The 26,846-nt window shown below is 47.8% G+C and overlaps 1 protein-coding gene across 1 annotated transcript in view; it reads right to left on the reverse strand.

Annotated features, from left to right (window-relative positions):
- The window catches only part of LOC146009443 (vomeronasal type-2 receptor 26-like), a 59,898-nt gene extending 53,864 nt beyond the window's left edge, over window positions 1-6,034 (reverse strand). Inside the window, exons 1-2 of the mRNA XM_083150115.1 lie at window positions 5,973-6,034; window positions 2-293 (exon numbers count right to left, since the gene is read on the reverse strand). Coding sequence (XP_083006241.1) covers window positions 2-293; window positions 5,973-6,034 — 354 coding nt within the window. The remainder of the gene's footprint in view (window position 1; window positions 294-5,972) is intronic.
- Window positions 6,035-26,846: the final 20,812 nt, after the last annotated feature.

The raw sequence follows: 26,846 nt of genomic DNA on the forward strand, positions 1-26,846 counted from the left end.
CCTGAGTATATCCATAGAGATTCAGCAATTGTGCCATAGGAAGTGTGGTGACAGACTGGAGATCTCCTATAAAGCCGGCCACCTTACCATGTTCCCGACATGAATAATTCGGAGCTGTCAGCTTGGGCCCAGACAGTATCTGTAGAACATCTTTTAGAACTTTCATTATATTTCCACAAGAATCATAGACGTGATATCCCAGAGTAATATTGGGCAGAATCTCCGGGTTACTGTTAATCTCATCAATGGCCAATATAAAAGCTTTGAGCTGCTGATATTCTCTCAGGTGAACACTACAAAGAAAAAAAAAAAAAAACATCCCTATACATTATCATAAAAAAAGCAACCAATAGTGTTAATATACCTTCTGGAAACACAAGGGCTGGTCGGGGGAACAAAACCCACAGGTGGCTACATCATGGCTACATCGCAGCTGTGGTGGCCAGTTTTGCACCATATAGGTGTCTCTGAACTGCAAGTGCTGGAGAAATCAGTGCTTGGTCGGATCAAAATCATTCCATCCGACCATCCAATGATTTATCCCTGCCTGCGAATGGATGATTATATAAATCATCCACTAGCAGGCTAGTGGGGGGGTCGCGCGTGCGAGTGGTGGTGGCCAGCACTGCTGGCGACATCTGATGGACTTGCAAGGCTGCGAATTTTGCAGCCTTGCGATTCAATCAGAAAATGGTCCTAAGTTTATTCTGACCTTGTCTGTCTCTATGGTTGTGCTCAGTGCCTTTGGAGTTATATTCACTTGTGTATTTGAGGGATGTGGCACCTTATATCCTCATAATGCGGGAGAGCAAGTCCTAACCTTGCTATGGCCACATGATATTTTAGCCCGTGTCAGTCTGCATATCCTTCAGTATTTCGGTGGGTGGGAAGGGGGAGGTGTGGGGTAATTTAGTATAGTATTAGATAGATAATATAGTTAGTGGGGTAGGGGTTCTTCCAACTCCGGTGCAACTAGGTCTTATGTAAGGACAAGGTATCAGTGATCTTCAGAGGTAAAAGGTCAAAAGGATAAAGCTGACTAACAGGGATCTGCCTATAGGGGTTGCTAACTACAGGCACCAAGACAATAACAGGGGATAGTGAATAATAGGAGCAACCCAGTCACATATTCATTAGCTACCCAGCCACAAACCCCGGAGTGACCCAGTCACAGATAAACACTACAGAACACACAAAGCAAACCACATAAATCACAGCAACCAACACTAATAGATGGGTACCTGATATACCCAGCATGGGTGAGATTAAGCCGGAAGATACTGTAGACTCCTCAAAATCCTACAGCAATCCCAGAGGGAGCACATCAATTTGGGCCAGAAAGTAAAGACAAGTCTGTCCACAAGGTACTGACATAATGCCAATGATATAAAGTAATGAACCAGGATTTGAGCACTTACGGTGACCTAGAGCCAGGGACAGGAGCATAAGAAAAGCTGCTTCAAGGCACATGAGCAAACAGGAGGGCAGGTGATGGCCACTAAGGTGGAAATATCACCAGCGGCCTGAGCTGGGCAGGATCCCTTAAAAGGGATCAGGTGACCAATGATCTCCCGACAATGTCGGCAGTCCCTCAGCCCTAATGAAAACAGGTGCTGGAAGGCGCGCTTACACCGGTGTCTCCTGTACCCCTATTAACTGCCGTGCCAGAGGCCACTGGATGGAAATGCCTTGGTATCCCTGGTTGCCTGGCAACTGGATCCTTGAGGTGAAGGCCTTGGATCGTGCATGCCAGTTGGAGAAAGTGGCTATCAGAGCCGCTGAAGACGCCGCCTGTCAGTATGACTGAAATTATTCAACCTACAATCTCTAAAGTTCTCTCAAAACCCTTGCTCAAGCAACTGAAATCCACAGGATCATCATGACCAATATGCACACGCAATCTATTCTCAGGATGCATGAGCATGAACACACCTGCCTACCAGTCAATGTATTGCTGCCATATCATTGCCTTTGTTACTTAGGGGCCTATTCAGACCTGTCCGCTTGGGTCCAAATTTGGCCACGCAGAATGATACCTTTCTGTATTGTACCATATACCCCTATTTTGTATGTTATTCCCTTTACATAGGGGATTATTCTGGTAAATTCACTCTCTCATGGACAAAACCATATGCACTGCAGGTGCCCGACCTGCAGAGCACATGGCTTTGTCCATTAGAGAGTGAATTTGCCTTTGCCTGTGAACCAGAATAACCCCCTAGTCCAGAGACTGTTCTGTGTTAGATTTGATCTCGTTTCCCAGCTTATACTGTATTAATGTATCTATATAATAAGTTGAAGAGTCTGTGTGCGTGTGTGTGTGCGTGTGTGTGCGTGTCCGTCGCATTGCGGACACACGGTGGCACTCAGAGACACCAAATTCAGCAACAAGATACCTCTGGACCCGTTGATGTGCACCTCGAAGCCGTTTTTGGGAAATTTCACTTAGAAATTTAAAAAACACCAAGTTGTAATTTTCCTTCATTGATGTTCTGGGGAAAAGATTGATGATCTGGGAAACCGTTTGCGAAGGAACAACTCCACACCTGATTTCATTGCTGTCATTGAGTATGAATGACACATTCTAACATTATGGTGAAGGCTTTAAACAATTAGGAAATAATTGAGGATATACATACACCACACAACACACACACATACACATTGTACACACGCACACACACACACACACATACAACACCACATACGCACACAACACACACATTTATACGTAGAGCACCTCACACACTTACACATTGTACAGATACACACACACACAAAACACACCACATGCAGTACAATACAAATCCATACACACTACAACACACACCCAAAAACAGTACAACAAACACACAGAACACACACACTTAAACATTGCCAGGATACGCAAAGCACACTACACACACATATATACGTAGCACACATCACAAACTTACACATTCGGCAGATACACACAACACTCACAGTACAACACACACCCACATTCACTACAACACACACCCAAAAACAGTACAATACACAAATCACACACTTAAACATTGCACAGATACACACAGCACACTACACACACACACAGATTTATACATAGCACACCTTACGCACTTACACATAGGGAAGATACACACAACACACACACATAACATACCTCTAACAGCACAACACAAACCCACATTCACCACACACACCCAAAAAACAGTACGACACACACAAAACACACATTTTAACATTGCACAGATACACAAAAACACAACACACACATACTGTATATACGTAGCACACCTCACACACTTACGCATTGGACAGATACATACAATACAACACACACAACCACATACACTACAACACACACACAAAAACAGTACAACACACACAAACACACAGAACACATAAAAAATAATTTGCCGTTTATTTAACCGTCTGTACCGGCAAATAAAAACTGTACCTAAGGTACCGTTTCTACTTTGTTCCCCATATCCGTCTCTCCAGTCCTCCAGCCTGTCACTGCGCTTCCCGGCCAGTTGCACTGAGAAATCTTTGTCCTGGCCAATGCACCCATTGATCAATACAAAGTCGGTACACTGCACTCACCCTGTTAGTCAGTTGGATATCAGGCACTGCTCTGCCTTAAGGGTTTCCCAGACTCTTTTGGTTCATAGATAATGTTTGGTCGAAGGGCATGAGCGCTGCATGCATTTGTTTGAATGTTATGAGTGTAAGAAGTTGAAGAATAAGACTGAGATGAAGATTTGTCACGTTATAGTGTACAATCTACTCAATAAATCGTGAAAAAAATATGCGTACATAGAAGTACAGTTCAATCAAGAAATGAAAGTAGGATTAAAAAATAAATTCTGATTCAAACTGATAATTGTTTGAATGGCGGTAGGTTGCAAAACAAATCTATAGGTGGAGGGGGTATGGATATTGTGGGCATAATTGGTGTTTGGTACACCTACAGGGGGTCCCCAGTTGATGAGAAATTCTCACTACAGTGTCACCGTAGGGAGATTTCCAATTGGGGTTCAGGTGGTCTTTTAGGGACCCCTTTACAATCCTGTTGGTCTCTTCTCCTGGAGCCTACGGTCTCCCTCAGTGATTGACTATCATTAAGGGAGACTGTAAGCTCAAGGAGAAGAGACCTACAGGATTGTAAAGGGTCCCTAAAAGACCACCTGGACCCCAATTGGGAATCCCCCTATGGTGACACTGTAGTGAAAATCCCATCAATTGAGGGCCCCCTGTAGGTGTAACAAACACCAATTATGCCCACAATATCCATACCCCCACCTATAGATTAAATTATTTTTTAATCCTACTTTCATTTATTGATTGTACTTCTATGTACACTTACATTTTTTTCACGATTTATTGAGTAAATTGTACACTTTGTAACATGGCAATTCTTTTTCTCAGTCTTATTCTTCAACTTCTTAAACTCCAAACCTTATCAATGCATCCATTGATTATTGTGATGGCTGGATCAGTGGATTGGCCCGGCGGGTGTAGGGAAGAATTTGGCCCATTGCACCCATTCCCAGTGGTGCATTACAGTGGTGCGGATAGTGTGCATCGCGTCATGACATCATGTGGCTAGGCCCGCGGACCTGCTCCCACACTCAGGGGCTGCCCCACTGTTTGGTAGAGATGCTCGGTGCATGTGCTTTACAGATCCCCAGACCTCAGAGACTGCTGCAGGCAGGTTCGGTGAGGGGAGTGGCAGTGGCAGGGAGCAGTGAATTTTTAATTAATTATGGCGCGGTAAGTAACGCCCACCCTGGACCCCAAGCACTCAGCGCCTGTAATTACACACCCTAGAAACTGTACCAATGAAAGTATAGAAATTGAGATGTGGACATGTCCCTTTCTGATTTTGTACCGATTTCTGACCCTCAGATGTTGGAGGATATGTCATACAGTAGGTGCTAAATCTCAGGAGTGGATGTAGAATTCATCAACACATACAAGTTATCACCTCAGGAGCGTTGTGTTTCAAACAACACCACACCTGATTTCATTGCCATCATTGAGTATCAATGCAAACACATTCTAACATTATGGTGGAATCTATAACAAATTACAATCTTAGGTCTTTGTCACAGCATACTGTAAGATGACATTTTTCAGCAATTTTGGAAATAAAGAAACCCCAATTTTTTCCCGGGCAACGCCGGGCGGGTCAGCTAGTATTATATAACAGGATATCACAGAGCATAACAATGTTGTGATGTTACCGGATTCAGGGCCTGATTCAGACAACTTGTAGCCTAGCAAACAGGTCCATGCCTACTGCCACCCCGCTGAATGCCCACCCCTCCCGCCACCTCCCACATCCCCTCGCTATCATTCAAGGATATGTGTATAAGAACACATCCCCTCGTATGTTGCCGAATGTAAGAGAACTCATTTAATGGTTCACGACCATCGTATAAAATTTCTCCTCTTCTGAACTGACTTTTTATTACCACTGCAGATTGCCGAAAAGAGGGCGGTCGCTGATGTTATGTGACATCATGTGACATCAGCTGCCATCCCTGAGCAGGCATCGCATCGATCCCCTGCTGCCGCCCCCTGCCCACCCCCATTCCGCCCACTATGGAGAGTGAACGGCTCATCAAGTGGGAAACTCACCGAATTAATTCGCTCAGGGGGTTGCACATGTGCATGAGTAAACCCCCAGAGCGAATGGATTTGGTGAGTCAATCGGGCATGGGGCCGAATTCAGACTCAGATGAACTGGTCTAAATGGGCCCCTCAGTTCCCTGCACGTATACTGCTCTCTTCTAATAAGACTGGGCCATAGGCAATGGAGTCACCCGCCGCTGGGCTCCAAGCCCTGAATGGGTTCCTGCATAAGAGCAACCAATCAAGGCTAATTCTGTATGCTGGAGCCCTACCAGCTCTCTGCGGGCTTTGGTCCCTCTAGACTGGCAGATGCTCTATCTATGCAGTTCTTCAACTCATGTTTGTCTTACTGTACATGTACAATCTCCAACTTTCCTCCGGGCAACTGGGATGACCTTACTCCAATGGACATTTTTCATTTCTTATTTTTGGTACGGGAGATTGACAGTCACTATCATTACAAGAAGTATGTGGTCGTGGCAATGCCAAGTGCAGATTCCTGACATGAGTATAATGCTAAATTGTTGTGTTACAATAATAATAATAATAATAATAATAATAATAATAATAATAATAATAATAATAATAATAATAAATTTACATAATGAGTTTTCTCCAACAGAACTCAAGGCATCAAAAACAATGCGCATACGGGGGTATTCTGGTTCAGTCTCTCAGATGCGAATTCGCATCCTTGCAAGTGACCCAGATCCTGCATTGCGAATGGTGATTATCTGGCCCACCATTCGCAAGGCGCATACATTCGCACTGGATGCAAATGGATGTTTTACATAAACATCCATTCACACTCCGCTGGAAGCCTCTGCGACCATAGAAATATGTGTAAGGTGCACGTATGTGTAAGGTTGCTCTGAGCAAGCAACCTTACATATGCATGTACGCTCCGGAGGATGGGGGAGTGGGTAAGCAGCTGCCCGCCCCTCGCATGTCTGTCACAGCCGCATTAGCATGAGATCCAGCATTCTCATGGAAACGCCCTATATGCTCACCCTATATTCTTAAGCATTTTGGTCACATCGGCCCTGTGCAAATGTACGCAAGCCAGCGAACAGCCCAGAATAAGGTCGAGAGTACAAAAGATTTAAGTAATACAGAAAGAGACATAAATAGAGAATAATACTATACGTGTACTGTATGATAACTATGTCAGAAAGCAGCATGTGTACCATTATACCAGCAGCCTGGTGACAGTTAGTAAGTAGCATTATACCCATCTCAGGACGCTGGCACCGGCATTGCGAGGTACATATACTGTATGACAGAAAGCAGCGTGTGTACCATTATACCAGCAGCCTGGTGACAGTTAGTAAGTAGCATTATACCCATCTGAGAACGCTGGCATCGGCACTGCCATGTACATATACTGTATGACAGAAAGCAGCGTGTGTACCATTATACCAGCAGCCTGGTGACAGTTAGTAAGTAGCATTATACCCATCTGAGAACGCTGGCATCGGCACTGCCATGTACATATACTGTATGACAGAAAGCAGCATGTGTACCATTATACCAGCAGCCTGGTTACAGTTAGTAAGTAGCATTATACCCATCTGAGAACGCTGGCATCGGCACTGCCATGTACATATACTGTATGACAGAAAGCAGCGTGTGTACCATTATACCAGCAGCCTGGTTACAGTTAGTAAGTAGCATTATACCCATCTGAGAACGCTGGCATTGACATTGCCATGTACATATACTGTATCACAGAAAGCAGCGTGTGTACCATTATACCAGCAGCCTGGTGATAGTTAGTAAGTAGCATTATACCCATCTGGACACTGGCACTGCCATGTATATACTGTACTCACTGCGGGCATAGAGAGAACAGACCTCCCTCTTTCTAAACAGTTTTTGAAAAAATAAAGTTACATCATATAAACTGCTCTTACACATCACACATCTGATGGGAAGAAGTTTGGTCATATTGTTGTTTTCTTGTCCTAGAATGTACAGTGAATATTCCTCCTATAATAACATCTCCATCCTTGGAATATTTATATTCAAACACATATTCTATCATAGTAAGATCACAGCCGGATTCTGGGGTGGGTGCCGCAGATGTGCAGGTGGGAACACACAGGACCAGTAACCAGAACAGTAGGAATAAAGAAGTGCATAGTACAGTGCTGAATATCCTACACATGGCTGAGATTGTGTCCTCTCCCTGCAGGCTCAGCACAGACGGCAGCATGGAGTGTAGAGGTGTAATCAGCCGTCTGGTGAGAGATGAGACCGGGAGAGGTTTTTATATGTTATGTAGTATATTTATGTACTTAGTAAAAAAAATACGAGTTATACTTACACATAAAAACAACAAGCAGCAAAATAGACCTAACACCAGGGAAATGTCACATTCACACCTGGTATATTATTTTCCACATTACAAATATAAATATACAGGTAACTGTACTAATATTTCTGTGTCTGATATCTTATACCCCTTTTACATTGAAAATTCCCAGTCGCACCCAGGATATGGACTTGGGTCAGTCCCATGAGCAACTTAGCATTTGCTCTACTTGGTGCTCATTTGGGGGTAAGAGCAGTGGAGCACCAGGCGGGGGCAGGGATAGGAGGCAGCACGGACACTGCTGTCTCTGTCATAGAAGGTAACAGGACCTGGGTCGCTTGACCCGGGTTACCCATTCAGACTGCCCAGCAACCCATGTCCCACCCGCAAATTAAACTGCTTATATCCCGTGACGAATTGCTGGGTGGATGGACCCAGAATAATCAACAACCCGGGATAGACTTGGGTTATTTTTTTGCGGTGTGAGAGGGCGATTACAGACCTATGTATATTTTTAAATCTATTATAGCAAACAGAAACATTTAAGAAAATATAGGGCCTGGTTCTGAGTTGTACAGATGTAGCCATGCTCATTCACCCTGACAGCGTGCCTAGGTGAGGGTATTGTCGCACCACTGTTGTAGTGTGCTCAGACACATTGAGGGTGCATTGAGGCACACTATACAATGTGCATGCAGTACACATTTACACCACTGGGTGGGTAATGCTTCACCTATTCATTGGGGGATTTATATACAGATGGAGCTGCACCATTTGCAGAGAATAGGACACACTTGTGTGTGAGATGCTCAAGCATCCCGATTCTGCAAAAGAGGAGCTCGTGCATCTCATTCTTGGCAAACAGCGCTGCAGCTCCTTTTGTACAGTACAATACAAGCTCTGGCATATGGACTGTAACAATGGCCACTTCTGGACCTGCTTCTCATTTTTCTATTTAAAACATGTAGGGGCTACTATGGCGATAGAGCATGAATACAGTCACCTTACTGTACATAGCAGGCCACACTGCAGCACCGAGCTGGTTAACAAAATGGCTACCAAGTGTGATCCAGCACTTCATGGAAGCCCACATCTATGGAGCGAGCAATGGTATATGTTTTACATGTCTAAGGGAAATGCTGAATATGCGTCTCTTTATGCTAGTTACAACACACAGTGGAGTCCTGGCTGCAGAGGAAGCCAGAACCCCCTGCAAACTGGGTGGACAATTGGAGGGGACATCATACGCGGGTGCTTACCACTTCCATTTCCAGTATAACATAAACTAGTAGTAAGTCTTCCCTGAAAGCCAATAATATCCTCTTTCATAATGTACCGTTTTCTATTGCAGTCTCTGGGGCTGGCTACTGACACGCCGGGTGCAGGGTCACAGCGCCGGTTCGCAGAGCCGGGCAGTGGCTGGCATAGTTTTCAGTGGTGCTGCCCATCCCAGGCAGGCACCTGGTGCTCCCCCTAAAAAAACTTGCCCATTGGGGAGTGCTACCTTAATATAAAAAACACCACTGAAGGGGTTAAACACATTTTAATAAGCCATAGGGTTGGACCATTTAATTAGAGGACCAATTATCATTCCAGCAGCTCATTGGCTATGGGACATAGACACTCACACAACTTCCCCATTGTCCATGTTTTAGACAATGTAATGAGATGCTGGTTAATGTTGGCCTGTCACCCCCACCTCTCCCCTTCCATTCCTGGGAGACTGCTCATTTAACAGTTAATGAAGCCTGTGGGAATACTGTTATTAAGTCCCCTAGCCAGATGCCCCTGCAAGCTGAGCCGACACCCGTGGTTGCTTTTCGCTTCACTTCCTTAAAGCTTAATTTCTCTGGTTTTGGTGGTCCAATTGGCTCAGAAATATGTTCTTATGGAAGGGGAGGACAATTAGTTATCAGAGGATACTAACCCTAAGTTTGTGAGACCTCAGAAGCCCAAATGGCAAGTGTCAGAACATATGGGGTTGAATCAACATTGTGGAACTTCCACACCAGATATACATTCTAGAGAGTGGTCAGGGATGCTCCCCCCTTCCAAAGCACAGATACTTAAGGGAAGGGGTTGGTTCATTACAGTGTCCATTGTCCAGCAGGGAAATGGTTAAATTCCAAAGGTGCAGCTGAGGACTATAATTTTGAATCATAAGAGCAAAATGTTGGTGCATTACAAGCATGAATAGCTGATTCCCCCAAGGAATGGACACCCAGAGACTGGACACGTGAATCAGCTACTCAGGGAATGCACCACTCAACTGTACCTGTGAACTCTTCCCACAGCAGGCTGCTATACTTTTGTGTAAGTTAGGATTCTGTACTTTTATCTTCTTTTACTTTTGTTTGTGTGTATTAAAAATTAAATATATTTAAGCATCTTTGAAACCATTTTTGTAACTATGCTCTGAAGAATTCTTGGAAATAAATAATTCATATTTCTAGTTCTGAGTTTGTGCTCTTACGATTCATGTCTATTGGCTGAGACTATAACTTTTTTATACATTGTTTTGTGTGTTCGTAACTTAAACCTGGACTTGTTCTGGTAACAGTGACCTTATATAGGTGACCGGTTTGTCCAAAGAGACCCACAAGTCATGGGCGGTGCTGTTCAGATTGGTGTATCTGGAATAGCGACTGGTAGGTCTATGACATTTACAGGGCCGGCTCTACCATTAGGCAGCTTTAGGCATCTGCCTAGGGCGCCAGGATCTGGGGGGGTGCCAACAAGTCTGCAAATCAAAAAAACAAGGATGAGGATCTTTGTTGTACTTAATGCAGGTGGCGACTGTGGAACTTCTAAGACTTCACCTCCATACTTTCTCTTGAGAAACGACATTGCTGCCGCCTCCTCCTTGTACTCTGTTGCATGTAGCAAAGGGGAGGGTGCAGAGGGCAAGAGAAAGCAAGGGACTTGCCCACCTTCCCTGGGGGGCCTGTGGAAACCACATGATTTTTTGTGGGGGGGGGAGTAGGTTGAAGTTTTGTCTAGGGTGCTGAGAAGCCTTACACCGGCCCTGGACATTTATTGGCGAGCAGTGGATTTGAGAATTATTTCTTTATGAGAACATACAGGAAGTGAGTGTGGGTATAATTCTGTGAGCAAACACCCACTTCACCAGAAGGGTTGGTTTTGGCAAGGTTTTTGGGCGCTGCTTTGGGGCTATGCTGCCTCACTGTCACAATAGGGACTATTCCATGCGGTCCCCACAAAACAGCTAAAACACAAGATTTGTATACTTAGCTTCCAATCTTTTGCTTCTGACGCTCTTATCTTTATTCTATATTTTTCTGTATTTTCTCATAGGATATGTGGAAACAAGTTTGCAAGGAAAAAAAGATTAGATTTTATTTTCCTATTGAGTAAATATTATTTTTGTCCCATCCAGGATCCAGCGTTTTCCACACCCCTGCATAGCCCACACTGACAGCGGGTTGAACCGGCTTCCTCCAGTGCCGATAACAGCCAGTGCGACACAGGCTGATAGCGTGATTGTCCGATGCATCTCCATGGAGACGCATAGCTCAGCCCTGATTGGCTGAGCTATGCGTCTCCATGGAGACACATAAGCACAAGACGCTATCAGCCTGTGTCGCGCTGGGACAGCGCGACACAGGCTGTTATCTGCACCGGAGAATGCCGGTTCAGCCTGCTGTCAGTGCGCGCTGAGCCGGATATGCAGGAGGGTGGACAGCGCTGGATCCTGGATTGGTGAGTATGTTGGTGTAAAAGTGAGGTGTGTGTGTATGTGTGTGTAATAAAGTTATACCTCTCTGTGTGTGTCTTTTCTTTTAACATTATTTTTATAGGTGGACTACAAGTCCCAGTGGGCCCATTAATGCCCCACATGCTGGTACTTGTGGTTCTCCAAGTTCCAGCATGCGGGGGAGGTCTGCTGGTACCTGTAGTTCTCCTGCATAAAGCAATGTTACGAATGTCAGATTTAACCCTATCAGGCCAGTGTCCACTGGCCACGGATGCCAGTGACAGCCCCGGGCTTCAGCCCTGGACGGGTGAAGCCTGGGAGGGACCACTTTATTGGGGAAGTCCCCACTCCTCCAGTTACCCCGTCTAAGGCTGACATGTTTTGGCCAGGGGACCTTATGTAAAAAGTGTCCCCCGGCTGTGGCATGACACCGAGGGCTGTTGGAGCATGGTGCTGGTTTCAAAATACGGGGGACCCCCACATTTTTTGTCCCCTGTATTTTTGGAACCAGGACCGGTTCAAGAGTCCGGGCTGGTTTCAGAAATATGGGGGACCCCTATGCTTTTTGTCCCCCGTATTTTTGGCACCAGGTCTGGCTCAATGAGCCCGGGGCAGGTTATGTTCAAGAGGGGGGACCTCACGCCGTTTTTTTTTTTTACAAACACAAAATCGCACATTGCGAATGGATTTGGTGAGTCAATCGGGCATGAGGCCGAATTCAGACTCAGATGAACTGGTCTAAATGGGCCCCTCAGTTCCCTGCACGTATACTGCTCTCTTCTAATAATAGGCAATGGAGTCACCCGCCGCTGGGCTCCAAGCCCTGAAGGGGTTCCTGCATGAGAGCAATCAGTGAAGGCTAATTCTGTATGCTGGAGCCCTACCAGCTCTCTGCGGGCTTTGGTCCCTCTAGACTGGCAGAGTGCTCTATCTATGCAGTTCTTCAACTCATGTTTGTCTTACTGTACATGTACAATCTCCAACTTTCCTCCGGGCAACTGGGATGACCTTACTCCTATGGACATTTTTCATTTCTTGTTTTTGGTACGGGAGATTGACAGTCACTATCATTACAAGGAGTATGTGGTCGTGGCAATGCCACCTGCAGAATCCTGACATGAGTATAATGCTAAATTGTTGTGTTACAATAATAATAATAATAATAATAATAATAATAATAATAATAATAATACATTTACATAATGAGCTTTCTCCAACAGAACTCAAGGCATCAAAAACAATGTGCATACGGGGGTATTCTGGTTCAGTCTCTCAGATGCGAATTCGCATCCTTGCAAGTGACCCAGATCCTTCCTTGCGAATGGTGATTATCTGGCCCACCATTCGCAAGGCGCATACATTCGCACTGGATGCAAATGGATGTTTTACATAAACATCCATTCACATTCCACTGTAAGCCTCCCACATATTTCGATGGTCGGCGACCATCGAAATATGTGGAAGGTGCATGTAGGTGTAAGGTTGCTCTGAGCAAGCAACCATACATATGCGTGTATGCTCCGGGGGGATGGGGGAGTGGGTAAGCAGCTGCCCGCCCCTCGCATGTCTGTCACAGCCGCATGAGATTGCCAGCATTCTCATGGAAACGCCCTATATGCTCACCCTATATTCTTAAGCAGTTTGGTCACATGTGTAATGCAAAAAACATCGGCCCTGTGCAAATGTACGCAAGCCAGCGAACAGCCCAGAATAAGGTCCAGAGTACAAAAGATTTAAGTAATACAGAAAGACACATAAATAGAGAATAATACTATACGTGTACTGTATGATAACTATGTCAGAAAGCAGCGTGTGTACCATTATACCAGCAGCCTGGTTACAGTTAGTAAGTAGCATTATACCCATCTCAGGACACTGGCACCGGCATTGCCATGTACATATACTGTATGACAGAAAGCAGCGTGTGTACCATTATACCAGCAGCCTGGTTACAGTTAGTAAGTAGCATTATACCCATCTCAGGATGCTGGCATTGACATTGCCATGTACATATACTGTATGACAGAAAGCAGCGTGTGTACCATTATACCAGCAGCCTGGTTACAGTTAGTAAGTAGCATTATACCCATCTCCGGACACTGGCACCGGCATTGCCATGTACATATACTGTATGACAGAAAGCAGCGTGTGTACCATTATACCAGCAGCCTGGTTACAGTTAGTAAGTAGCATTATACCCATCTCAGGACGCTGGCACCGGCATTGCGAGGTACATATACTGTATGACAGAAAGCAGCGTGTGTACCATTATACCAGCAGCCTGGTGACAGTTAGTAAGTAGCATTATACCCATCTGAGAACGCTGGCATCGGCACTGCCATGTACATATACTGTATGACAGAAAGCAGCGTGTGTACCATTATACCAGCAGCCTGGTGACAGTTAGTAAGTAGCATTATACCCATCTGAGAACGCTGGCATCGGCACTGCCATGTACATATACTGTATCACAGAAAGCAGCGTGTGTACCATTATACCAGCAGCCTGGTGATAGTTAGTAAGTAGCATTATACCCATCTGGACACTGGCACTGCCATGTATATACTGTACTCACTGCGGGCATAGAGAGAACAGACCTCCCTCTTTCTAAACAGTTTTTGAAAAAATAAAGTTACATCATATAAACTGCTCTTACACATCACACATCTGTTGGGAAGAAGTTTGGTCATATTGTTGTTTTCTTGTCCTAGAATGTACAGTGAATATTCCTCCTATAATAACATCTCCATCCTTGGAATATTTATATTCAAACACATATTCTATCATAGTAAGATCACAGCCGGATTCTGGGGTGGGTGCCGCAGATGTGCAGGTGGGAACACACAGGACCAGTAACCAGAACAGTAGGAATAAAGAAGTGCTTAGAACGTTGCTGAATATCCTACACATGGCTGAGATTGTGTCCTCTCCCTGCAGGCTCAGCACAGACAGCGGCATGGAGTGTAGAGGTGTAATCAGCCGTCTGGTGAGAGATGGGACCAGGAGAGGTTTTTATATGTTATGTAGTATATTCATGTACTTAGTAAAAAAATATGAGTTATACTTACACATAAAAACAACAAGCAGCAAAATAGACCTAACACCAGGGAAATGTCACATTCACACCTGGTATATTATTTTCCACATTACAAATATAAATATACAGGTAACTGTACTAATATTTCTGTGTCTGATATCTTATACCCCTTTTACATTGAAAATTCCCAGTCGCACCCAGGATATGGACTTGGGTCAGTCCCATGAGCAACTTAGCATTTGCTCTACTTGGTGCCCATTCGGGGGTAAGAGCAGTGGAGCACCAGGCGGGGGCAGGAATAGGAGGCAGCACGGACACTCATGTCTCTGCCATAGAAGGTAACAGGACCTGGGTCGCTTGACCCGGGTTACCCATCCAGACTGCCCAGCAACCCATGTCCCTCCCGCAAATTAAACTGCTTATATCCCGTGACGAATTGCTGGGTGGATGGACCCAGAATAATCAACATGCCCTTTCACACCAAATGCATCAACCCGGGATAGACTTGGGTTATTTTTTGCGGTGTGAGAGGGGTATTACAGACCTATGTATATTTTTAAATCTATTATAGCAAACAGAAACATTTATGAAAATATAGGGCCTGGTTCTGAGTTGTACAGATGTAGCCATGCTCATTCACCCTGACAGCGTGCCTAGGTGAGGGTTTTGTCGCACCACTGTTGTAGTGTGCTCAAACACATTGAGGGTGCATTGAGGCACACTATACAATGTGCATGCAGTACACATTTACACCACTGGGTGGGTAATGCTTCACCTATTCATTGGGGGATTTATATACGGATGGAGCTGCACCATTTGCTGAGAATAGGACACACTTGTGTGTGAGATGCTCAAGCATCCCGATTCTGCAAAAGAAGAGCTCGTGCATCTCATTCTTGGCAAACAGCGCTGCAGCTCCTTTTGTACAGTACAATACAAGCTCTGGCATATGGACTGTAACAATGGCCACTTCTGGACGTGCTTCTCATTTTTCTATTTAAAACATATAGGGGCTACTATGGCGATAGAGCATGAATACAGTCACCTTACTGTATATAGCAGGCCACACTGCAGCACCGAGCGGGTTAACAAAATGGCTACCAAGTGTGATCCAGCACTTCATGGAAGCCCACATCTATGGAGCGAGCAATGGTATATGTTTTACATGTCTAAGGGGAATGCTGAATATGCGTCTCTTTATGCTAGTTACAACACACAGTGGAGTCCTGGCTGCAGAGGAAGCCAGAACCCCCTGCAAACTGGGTGGACAATTGGAGGGGACATCATACGCGGGTGCTTACCACTTCCATTTCCAGTATAACATAAACTAGTAGTAAGTCTTCCCTGAAAGCCAATAGTATCCTCTTTCATAATTACCATTTTCTATTGCAGTCTCTGGGGCTGGCTACTGACACGCCGGGTGCAGGGTCGCGGGGCCGGGTCGCAGGGCCGGGCAGTGGCTGGCATAGTGTTCAGTGGTGCTGCCCATCCCAGGCAGGCACCTGGTGCTCCCCCTGAAAAACTTGCCCATTGGGGAGTGCTACCTTAATATAAAAAACACCACTGAAGGGGTTAAACCCATTTTAATAAGCCATAGGGTTGGACTATGTAATTAGAGGACCAATTATCATTCCAGCAGCTCATTGACTATGGGACATAGACACTCACACAACTTCCCCATTGTCCATGTTTTAGACAATGTAATGAGATGCTGGTTAATGCTGGCCTGTCATCCCCACATCTCCCCTTCCATGCCTGGGAGACTGCTCATTTCACAGTTAATGAAGCCTGTGGGAATACTGTTATTTGACTCCAAGTTCCCTAGCCAGATGCCCCTGCAAGCTGAGCCGACACCCGTGGTTGCTTTTCGCTTCACTTCCTTAAAGCTTGATTTCTCTGGTTTTGGTGGTCCAATTGGCTCAGAAATATGTTCTTATGGAAGGGGAGGTCAATTAGTTATCAGAGGATACTAACCCTAAGTTTGTGAGACCTCAGAAGCCCAAATGGCAAGGGTCAGAACATATGGGGTGAAATTTAATAGGATGAGAGATTCAGAAAGTGAGAGATTTGGTAAGAAATCTCCAGTTTTTTTAAAGCGGCAATCATTTACACAGCAAAACCAGTTTGATTTTGCAGTATAAATGATTGCCACTTTAAAAAAACTGGAGATTTCTTACCAAATCTCTCACTTTCTGAATCTCTCATCCTATTAAATCTCACCCATGGTGTGTATGAACTAATGGGCCCATTGTAGTCTAAGGAGAAAATGGGTCCCTTTTGCACCAATATCTATGGTTCTAAGTGTCCTAGACAGGGCTGCCAAGAGAAATCATGGACCCCAGTAGAGATTTGTACAAACATATTGTTAGGAGCTGCACGGGCAGCACCTGCGCTCGCCCGGCAGTCTCCTCGGAGGTCCCGGCGGTTGCCGCGTTGCCAGGACGCCGTCGCGTCATCAGCCGGATACTTCCGGCGGACGGAGACGGGCGCCCGGCAACATGGAGACAACCCCTTCCTCCCCTGCCGCAGCGGTTGCCTAGGCGACGGGGGACGCCTGGCGGCTGCACGGAGGATGGGGTGTAAATGACGTCATGCGCAGTGTCAGGTTAGCACTCTGGCGCGCTATTTAAACTGCATAGCCAGCGCACTCAGACGCCGGCTATAGTTCTGGATTTCGTGTCTTTGAGTGTTTCCGGTCCCAGGTCTCTGTACAGCGTTTGTTCCTGTCTCCAGTGGCCTTGCTCCAGCCTGCCTCCAGGATCCTTGTTCCTTGTTGGTTGCAGATTCCTCCGTTCTCAGATAAGTTGGGAGTTTTCCCACTCCCTGTCTCATTGCTTATCATTTCCTTATTATACCATCATATTGTGTATTGTTACACCCGTCAGAATTTATAGTATTGTGTCAGCATACTGTGTATTGTTACACCTGTCAGCTTTTCCTATTGGGTCCATCCTGTGTATTGTTACACCCGTCAGTTTGGTTTATTGGATCAGCTATTGTGTATTGTTACACCTATAGGCTACAGCATTTGCCTAAGGGGTTCCAGCATAGAGGGTTATCTACTGACACCCTCCTCCGTAGGGCAAGGGTAGTTCTCGCCTCTTGTTTCTTAGTTAGCTTTCCCCTTGTGTACCTCTGGCTTTGGCGGCTGCGTTGTCACTAGTAAGACCAGGTGGCATCGGGGTGGGAGCCTGACTAACGGGCTCACACGAACGCGGCTATTATTGGTGAAGGTTAGCTTAGCACGCATCCGCCAACTCCAATAGGTGACAACGGAGTTAGGGTTGGCGAGATCTCCCGAGTCCCTAACATTATAGCCGGCCCATACTTCACCACTACTTCCTTGGCTTTAGTTCTGCTGTCATGGATCCGGCCCAGCAGGCTGCCAGTCACGCCTTGGCAGGACAGATGCATACCTTGACACAGGAGCTCCAGAAATTGACCCTCCGGGTTAACTCACAAGAGGAACGGGTACAAGGGGTCTTGTCCTCATCCAGAAACCCTGAACCCAAGTTGAGTCTCCCGGACCGGTTTTCCGGGGAGCGCTCCCAGTTTTTTAACTTTAGGGAGTCATGTAAGCTTTACTTCAAACTTCGCCCGGCCTCCTCGGGCTTAGAATCCCAGCGGGTGGGAATGGTTATCTCCCTATTACAGGAGGACCCACAGACCTGGGCTTTCGGCCTCCCCGCAGGCTCTGAGGCCCTTACCTCTGTGAATGCGTTCTTTTCGGCCATGGGGTTGCTGTACGATGACCCGGACCGTGCTGCCTCAGCTGAAGCCAATCTGAGGGCACTACGGCAGGGTCAGGGTAATGCTGAGGCTTATTGTACCCAGTTTAGGAGGTGGGCCATTGATTCGGGTTGGAATGACCCAGCACTCCGCAGTCAGTTTAGAATTGGTCTGTCAGAAACTCTAAAAGATGCATTGGTTCACTACCCTACCCCGACCTCCCTTGATGAGATTATGGAATTAGCCATCAAGGTAGATCGGAGGTTTCGGGAGCGTCAGAGAGAGAAGGAGTCCGGGATATTTCCCTCATCCTCACTGGGGGAGACTTCGGAGGTTTCGTGTTACGAACCCATGCAGATTGGGGCCACGCGGTTGTCAGCCTCAGAAAAGAATCGTAGGAGGCTGAAGGGTCTCTGTCTGTATTGTGGGGGTCAGGGCCACCGTGCGGTAGTCTGCCCGTTGAAGGCGGGAAAAGACAGGGCCTAAGTGTTTTTGGGGAAACTCACTTGGGCCTATCTTGTTTTTCTCCCCTAGACTCGATAATTATTCAGGTTTCTCTCTCCTGTAAAAACCACACCATCAGTACCACTGCCTTTGTTGATTGCGGCGCTGCCGGCAATTTTATTGACAGGGGTCTGGTTCATTCGTTGGGGCTCGAGCCCATTCCCCTGGTCAATTCATTGTCGGTTTGTGGCCTTGATGGGCAGTCACTCTCCAACGGCAGTGTTACTGCATGCACCCCTTCTCTTCAGCTTTCGGTGGGGGCTCTTCATTCTGAAGAGATTTCCTTCTTTTTGTTCCACTGTCCACTCACGCCACTTGTCCTGGGGTTACCATGGCTTAGAAAACATAATCCCAGTATTGATTGGACCACAGGGGAAATCACACGTTGGGGCTCCTCCTGTTCGGATCATTGTCTCTCTCTTCCTCTTCGTCTTGTTCTTCCCGTTTTTTCTTCTTCCCTACCTGTACCCTACAGAGATTTTGCCGATGTGTTTTCCAAAAAGGAAGCTGATACGTTGCCCCCTCACCGCCCCTTTGATTGTGCCATAGACCTAGTCCCCGATGCCAGATTGCCCAAGGGACGTCTATACGCCCTTTCAGCACCTGAATCCCAGGCCATGGATTCATACATTAGTGAGAGTCTTAAAAAAGGGTTCATTCGTCCATCTAAGTCGCCCGTGGGCGCAGGGTTTTTTTTTGTAGAAAAAAAGGACGGATCATTGCGTCCCTGTATAGATTTCCGGGCCTTGAACAAGATTACCATAAAAAATTCCTACCCATTACCGCTCATCTCTGTTCTATTCGACCAAATCCGGGAGGCAAGAGTTTTTTCCAAAATCGACCTCAGAGGAGCATACAACCTCATTAGGATTAGAAAAGGAGATGAGTGGAAGACGGCCTTTAATACGCACTCGGGCCACTACGAATATCTTGTAATGCCGTTTGGCTTGGCCAATGCTCCTGCGGTCTTTCAGGATTTTATAAATGAGGTCCTCCGGCCTTACCTGGGGTTATTTGCTGTTGTTTACCTAGATGACATTTTAATTTTTTCCAAGTCACTTCCTGAACATCGGCAACATGTCCGCATGATTCTTCAGAAGTTGCGTGAGAATCAACTATACGCCAAGCTCGAAAAGTGCGAGTTCGAAATTTCTCAAGTCTCTTTCCTGGGCTATGTCATTTCCCCCAAGGGATTTTCTATGGACCCCAGTAAGGTTCAGGCCATCATGTCTTGGGCTCGTCCTACCAACCTCAAAGCGATCCAAAGATTTTTAGGATTCTCTAATTATTATCGGAGATTCATCCGTTCTTTTTCTGACATTGTTGCCCCCATTGTTGAATTGACTCGTAAAGGAGCCAATCCGGAAGTTTGGTCCCCACAGGCCATCGAATCTTTTCATAAATTAAAGAAAGCCTTTTGTTCGGCTCCCGTCTTACATCACCCAGACCCCAGAATTCCTTTTCTTGTGGAGGTTGACGCCTCGGATGTAGGGGCCGGAGCTGTCCTTTCCCAGAAGGACATTCATGATCAGAAGATTCATCCATGCGCCTTCTTCTCCCGTAAGTTCTCCACAGCCGAAAAGAACTATGATGTCGGTAATCGGGAATTGTTGGCCATTAAGTGGGCTTTCGAGGAATGGCGTCATTGGCTTGAAGGGGCCAAACACGTCATCACCGTGATCACCGACCACAAAAATTTAGCCTACATTGAGTCGGCCAAACGGCTAAACCCACGACAAGCTCGATGGGCATTGTTTTTTACCAGGTTTCAGTTTATCATTACATTCAGACCTGGGCCCAAGAATATTAAGGCTGATGCCTTATCTCGTAGTTTTCAGACTTGTCAGAGTGCTGAACTGGATGAGACACCCATTGTCCCGTCTTCTGTCATTTTTGCTGGTCTTACTCAGGATTTGGCCTCCCGTGTTCTGGCTTCCCAGCCTTCAGCCCCTCAGGGGACTCCTCATAATCGCTTGTTTGTCCCTAAACATCTTAGAGAATTGGTCCCCAAGGACTTCCATTCCAGTAGGGTCACGGGTCATACTGGCGTTACTAAGACCCTTGAACACTTGTCCAGAGCTGTTTGGTGGCCCACCATGAAACAAGATGTCACTCATTTTATCTTGTCTTGTCCTGTTTGTGCTCGACATAAGTCTTCCAGATTATCACCAGTGGGTACACTCCTGCCATTGTCCATTCCAGAAAGGCCATGGTCCCATATTTCTATGGATTTTATTGTCGACCTTCCTCCATCTTCCCGCTTCACCACCATTTGGGTCACTGTGGACCGCTTTAGCAAGATGGCACATTTTATACCTTTGCGTAAGCTTCCCACAGCCAAAGAATTGGCACAGCTCTTTATTACTCATGTTTTCAGACTCCACGGCCTTCCCTTGGATATAGTTTCGGACAGGGGGTCGCAGTTTGTAGCCAGGTTCTGGAGAAGTTTTTGTTCTGGGTTAGGAATACAGGTCAGTCTTTCTTCTGGATATCACCCACAGTCCAACGGACAGACCGAAAGGGTCAATCAGGCCTTGGAACAATATTTACGCTGTTTTGTCTCCAAATGTCAGCGCAATTGGGCTGAGCTGGTACCCCTGGCCGAGTTTGCTTATAATAACTCCTACCACGTAGCTTCCAAGAGTTCGCCTTTTTTGTGCAATTTCGGGTTCCATCCCAAGTGCAACTCCTTTTTTGTTTCTAGGGAGTCTTCTCGGTCGCCCTTCTCCACGGTATCCCTCCTTAGGAGATCATGGCGAAAGGTGCATTTTGCCCTGAGACAATCTTCTGCACGTTCAAAAGTTTTTTTTGACAAACATAGGAGACCATGTGTATTCCGAGTGGGGCAAAAGGTGTGGTTGTCAACACGTCACATCAAGCTTCGTCAGAGATGCCCGAAATTGGGACCTAGGTTCATCGGTCCATTTCTGATCACTGCTCAGATTAACCCGGTGGCATTTAGGTTGCAGCTCCCCAGAGCGCTGCGAATCAATAATGTCTTCCACTGTTCTCTTCTCAAACCAGTCTCGATGGCTTCTCAATCAGGGCCTGCTCAGAAGCGTAAACCAGTCCTCGTTCAGGGCCACAAGGAATTCATAGTGGAACAGATATTAGATTTGAAGGTCGTTCGGGGTCAACTCAAATTTTTGGTCCATTGGAAGGGCTTCGGAGAAGAAGAGAGGTCTTGGGTACCTGAGCGATTTTTACATGCACCCAGGCTCAAAGCAGAGTTTTTTAAAACTTTCCCGTTCAAACCCGGATCTAAGGGTTCGGTGACCCCTCCTCAAGGGGGGGGGGTACTGTTAGGAGCTGCACGGGCAGCACCTGCGCTCGCCCGGCAGTCTCCTCGGAGGTCCCGGCGGTTGCCGCGTTGCCAGGACGCCGTCGCGTCATCAGCCGGATACTTCCGGCGGACGGAGACGGGCGCCCGGCAACATGGAGACAACCCCTTCCTCCCCTGCCGCAGCGGTTGCCTAGGCGACGGGGGACGACTGGCGGCCGCACGGAGGCGGGGGGGTACGTGACGTCACACGCAGTGTCAGGTTAGCACTCTGGTGTGCTATTTAAACTGCATAGCCAGCGCACTCAGACGCCGGCTATAGTTCTGGATTTCGTGTCTTTGAGTGTTTCCGGTCCCAGGTCTCTGTACAGCGTTTGTTCCTGTCTCCAGTGGCCTTGCTCCAGCCTGCCTCCAGGATCCTTGTTCCTTGTTGGTTGCAGATTCCTCCGTTCTCAGATAAGTTGGGAGTTTTCCCACTCCCTGTCTCATTGCTTATCATTTCCTTATTATACCATCATATTGTGTATTGTTACACCCGTCAGAATTTATAGTATTGTGTCAGCATACTGTGTATTGTTACACCTGTCAGCTTTTCCTATTGGGTCCATCCTGTGTATTGTTACACCCGTCAGTTTGGTTTATTGGATCAGCTATTGTGTATTGTTACACCTATAGGCTACAGCATTTGCCTAAGGGGTTCCAGCATAGAGGGTTATCTACTGACACCCTCCTCCGTAGGGCAAGGGTAGTTCTCGCCTCTTGTTTCTTAGTTAGCTTTCCCCTTGTGTACCTCTGGCTTTGGCGGCTGCGTTGTCACTAGTAAGACCAGGTGGCATCGGGGTGGGAGCCTGACTAACGGGCTCCCACGAACGCGGCTATTATTGGTGAAGGTTAGCTTAGCACGCATCCGCCAACTCCAATAGGTGACAACGGAGTTAGGGTTGGCGAGATCTCCCGAGTCCCTAACACACATATATATATATATATATATATATATATATATATATATATATATATATATATATATATGTGTATATATATATGTATATATATATATAAATGTCCAATGCGGCTCAGCACATCCGATAACTGTGAGTGACCTTTGCCCGGTGCCAGCTGTAAGCCCTAGATAGGGCTAATGTAATATACTCACGCTGCCTAGGAAAGCAGCTACAGCAGCACCCGGGATTCAATGAATGCAGTAACGCAGGTCCACTTGCAACGTTTCGATTTTATTTCACAAAATCGTCATCAGGCATAAAACAAATACACACAGAACACCTTATATCCCCAAACCCTAAGTGAGCGTACACTTACGTTTCCCGCCTCTGGTGCCGCTCTCCGTGCAGCGTGCGTCCCAGCTGCATCATCTCACTGTGCGCAGTGAACGTGAAGCGTCTAATCCGTCCCCACGGCAACCAACACACGGCAGCGACAAGCTCACACGTGAGTACGGGCAACCAATGGAAGTCCTTCCTCACATGAAGCGTCACAGCCGCGTCCGTTGTCATGGTTACTGAACAGACGCACACAGCACCCGCTGACAGGAAAGGTATCACATAGAATACGTCCAGACTAAATGAATCTCTTAAAGGGACAAATACACAATCAAGACAAATACAAATGGTGATATGGTGTCTTGATTGTGTATTTGTCCCTTTAAGAGATTCATTTAGTCTGGACGTATTCTATGTGATACCTTTATGGTCTTGTGCTGTATTTATATAATGTGCTTTGTATACTTATTTTTTGTATATTGATCGTATCATTGTATTTATAATGTTGCGTGGATTTATTCCGCCACCTCTGCCATTTTTAACTGTTTGTTTATTTTAGCCTACACTTATGCCCTGCCTGGATATAGTAGTACGCCCGGCACTGTGTGTGTTGGTTTCTGCGATCCTTTCCTGTCAGCGGGTGCTGTGTGCGTCTGTTCAGTAACCATGACAACGGACGCGGCTGTGACGCTTCATGTGAGGAAGGACTTCCATTGGTTGCCCGTACTCACGTGTGAGCTTGTCGCTGCCGTGTGTTGGTTGCCGTGGGGACGGATTAGACGCTTCACGTTCACTGCGCACAGTGAGATGATGCAGCTGGGACGCACGCTGCACGGAGAGCGGCACCAGAGGCGGGAAACGTAAGTGTACGCTCACTTAGGGTTTGGGGATATAAGGTGTTCTGTGTGTATTTGTTTTATGCCTGATGACGATTTTGTGAAATAAAATCGAAACGTTGCAAGTGGACCTGCGTTACTGCATTCATTGAATCCCGGGTGCTGCTGTAGCTGCTTTCCTAGGCAGCGTGAGTATATTATTATAAGGGCACGGTAGTGCCCTTATATTAAGGCTGAATCCAACGAACGGATTTTTCCCATAGGGAACTTTTCGGATGGGGGCATGGTGTTTGAGGGACTGCTCCTCAAAAGTGACTGGGCGTACTGAGCTGAAATTTGGCATGTACGCGTAGAATCGTCAACCGGTGCTGCTTGCCAAATTTCAGGGCGAAATATAAAAAAATGACCAATTGGGAGCGATCTAAACTTCCAACTGCCAGTTTTTTTCGGACACTTCAGAAATGACACTTTGTCACCCATGTTAATCTATGAGGTTTTTTTTGGGAAGGCATAACTCGGGGTAGAGGAACAATTGAGACTTGGGGTTTGTTTTATTAGGTAGATATTGTCCCAGTGGAGTGCCTTTTGGGGTTGAGGATTTTCAGATAGGTACAGTTTTTATTAAATTTAGTGAAACGTCCCCCATTATAAAGATAGGAGCTCCAACTTGTTGCGCATGCGCAGTACAAAGCCGCCAGGAGGGGGAGTACTTAATAGGCTTCACTTGGGTGTACCAAGATGGCCGCTCAAAGCCTGTTGTCCGGCGCAAGCAATTATATTATTCCAGTTAAGGGCGGGGGGGATAGACCGGAATTAAAGGACTCAGGGGGGCTGCCCATCCCGCCGCACACTCTGAGTCGCCAGTGACAGGCAGCGGCTCCCGGGGGGCACCCCATCCCGCCGCACACCCGGAGCCGCCAGTGACAGCGCCGCAGCCGGTGACAGGCAGCGGCTCCCGGGGGGGCTCCCAATCCCGCCGCACACTTGGAGCCGCCAGTGACAGGCAGCAGCTCCCGGGGGGGGCTCCCCATCCCGCCGCACACCCTGAGCCGCCAGTGACAGGCAGCAGCTCCCGGGGGGGGCTCCCCATCCCGCCGCACACCCTGAGCCGCCAGTGACAGGCAGCGGCTCCCGGGGGGCACCCCATCCCGCTGCACACCCAGAGCCGCCAGTGACAGCGCCGCAGCCGGTGACAGGCAGCGGCTCCCGGGGGGGCTCCCCATCCCGCCGCACACCCGGAGCCGCCGGTGACAGGCAGCGGCTCCCGGGGGCATCCCATCCCGCCGTGGCATGGCTCAGGAAGAAGGAGCCTACTGCATGCTGCTGCAGCTGGAGGAGATCGGGGAGAAGTCCACACTCCTCCAGCCGGTGACAGGCAGCGGCTCCCGGGGGGCTCCCCATCCCTCCACACACCCGCAGCATGGCGTTGCACGGCTTAGCCAGGAGGCCAGGCCGACAGGTATGACCGAGCGGCTGAAGAACCTCTTTTTGCCCCCCCCCCCCTGTGTACGCTGTCTCCCCTGAGTGCCCCCCGTGTGTACGCTGTCTCCCCTGAGTGCCCCCCGTGTGTACGCTGTCTCCCCTGAGTGCCCCCGTGTGTACGCTGTCTCCCCTGAGTGCCCCTGTGTGTACGCTGTCTCCCCTGAGTGCCCCCGTGTGTACGCTGTCTCCCCTGAGTGCCCCCCGTGTGTACGCTGTCTCCCCTGAGTGCCCCCCGTGTGTACGCTGTCTCCCCTGAGTGCCCCCCGTGTGTACGCTGTCTCCCCTGAGTGCCCCCCGTGTGTACGCTGTCTCCCCTGAGTGCCCCCCGTGTGTACGCTGTCTCCCCTGAGTGCCCCCCGTGTGTACGCTGTCTCCCCTGAGTGCCCCCCGTGTGTACGCTGTCTCCCCTGAGTGCCCCCGTGTGTACGCTGTCTCCCCTGAGTGCCCCCCGTGTGTACGCTGTCTCCCCTGAGTGCCCCCCGTGTGTACGCTGTCTCCCCTGAGTGCCCCCCGTGTGTACGCTGTCTCCCCTGAGTGCCCCCCGTGTGTACGCTGTCTCCCCTGAGTGCCCCCCGTGTGTACGCTGTCTCCCCTGAGTGCCCCCCGTGTGTACGCTGTCTCCCCTGAGTGCCCCCGTGTGTACGCTGTCTCCCCTGAGTGCCCCCCGTGTGTACGCTGTCTCCCCTGAGTGCCCCCCGTGTGTACGCTGTCTCCCCTGAGTGCCCCCCGTGTGTACGCTGTCTCCCCTGAGTGCCCCCCGTGTGTACGCTGTCTCCCCTGAGTGCCCCCCGTGTGTACGCTGTCTCCCCTGAGTGCCCCCCGTGTGTACGCTGTCTCCCCTGAGTGCCCCCCGTGTGTACGCTGTCTCCCCTGAGTGCCCCCCGTGTGTACGCTGTCTCCCCTGAGTGCCCCCCGTGTGTACGCTGTCTCCCCTGAGTGCCCCCCGTGTGTACGCTGTCTCCCCTGAGTGCCCCCCGTGTGTACGCTGTCTCCCCTGAGTGCCCCCCGTGTGTACGCTGTCTCCCCTGAGTGCCCCCCGTGTGTACGCTG

Source organism: Crinia signifera, chromosome 1 (genome assembly GCF_055691185.1).
Source record: "Crinia signifera chromosome 1, ASM5569118v1, whole genome shotgun sequence".
NCBI classification, from domain to species: Eukaryota; Metazoa; Chordata; class Amphibia; order Anura; family Myobatrachidae; genus Crinia; species Crinia signifera.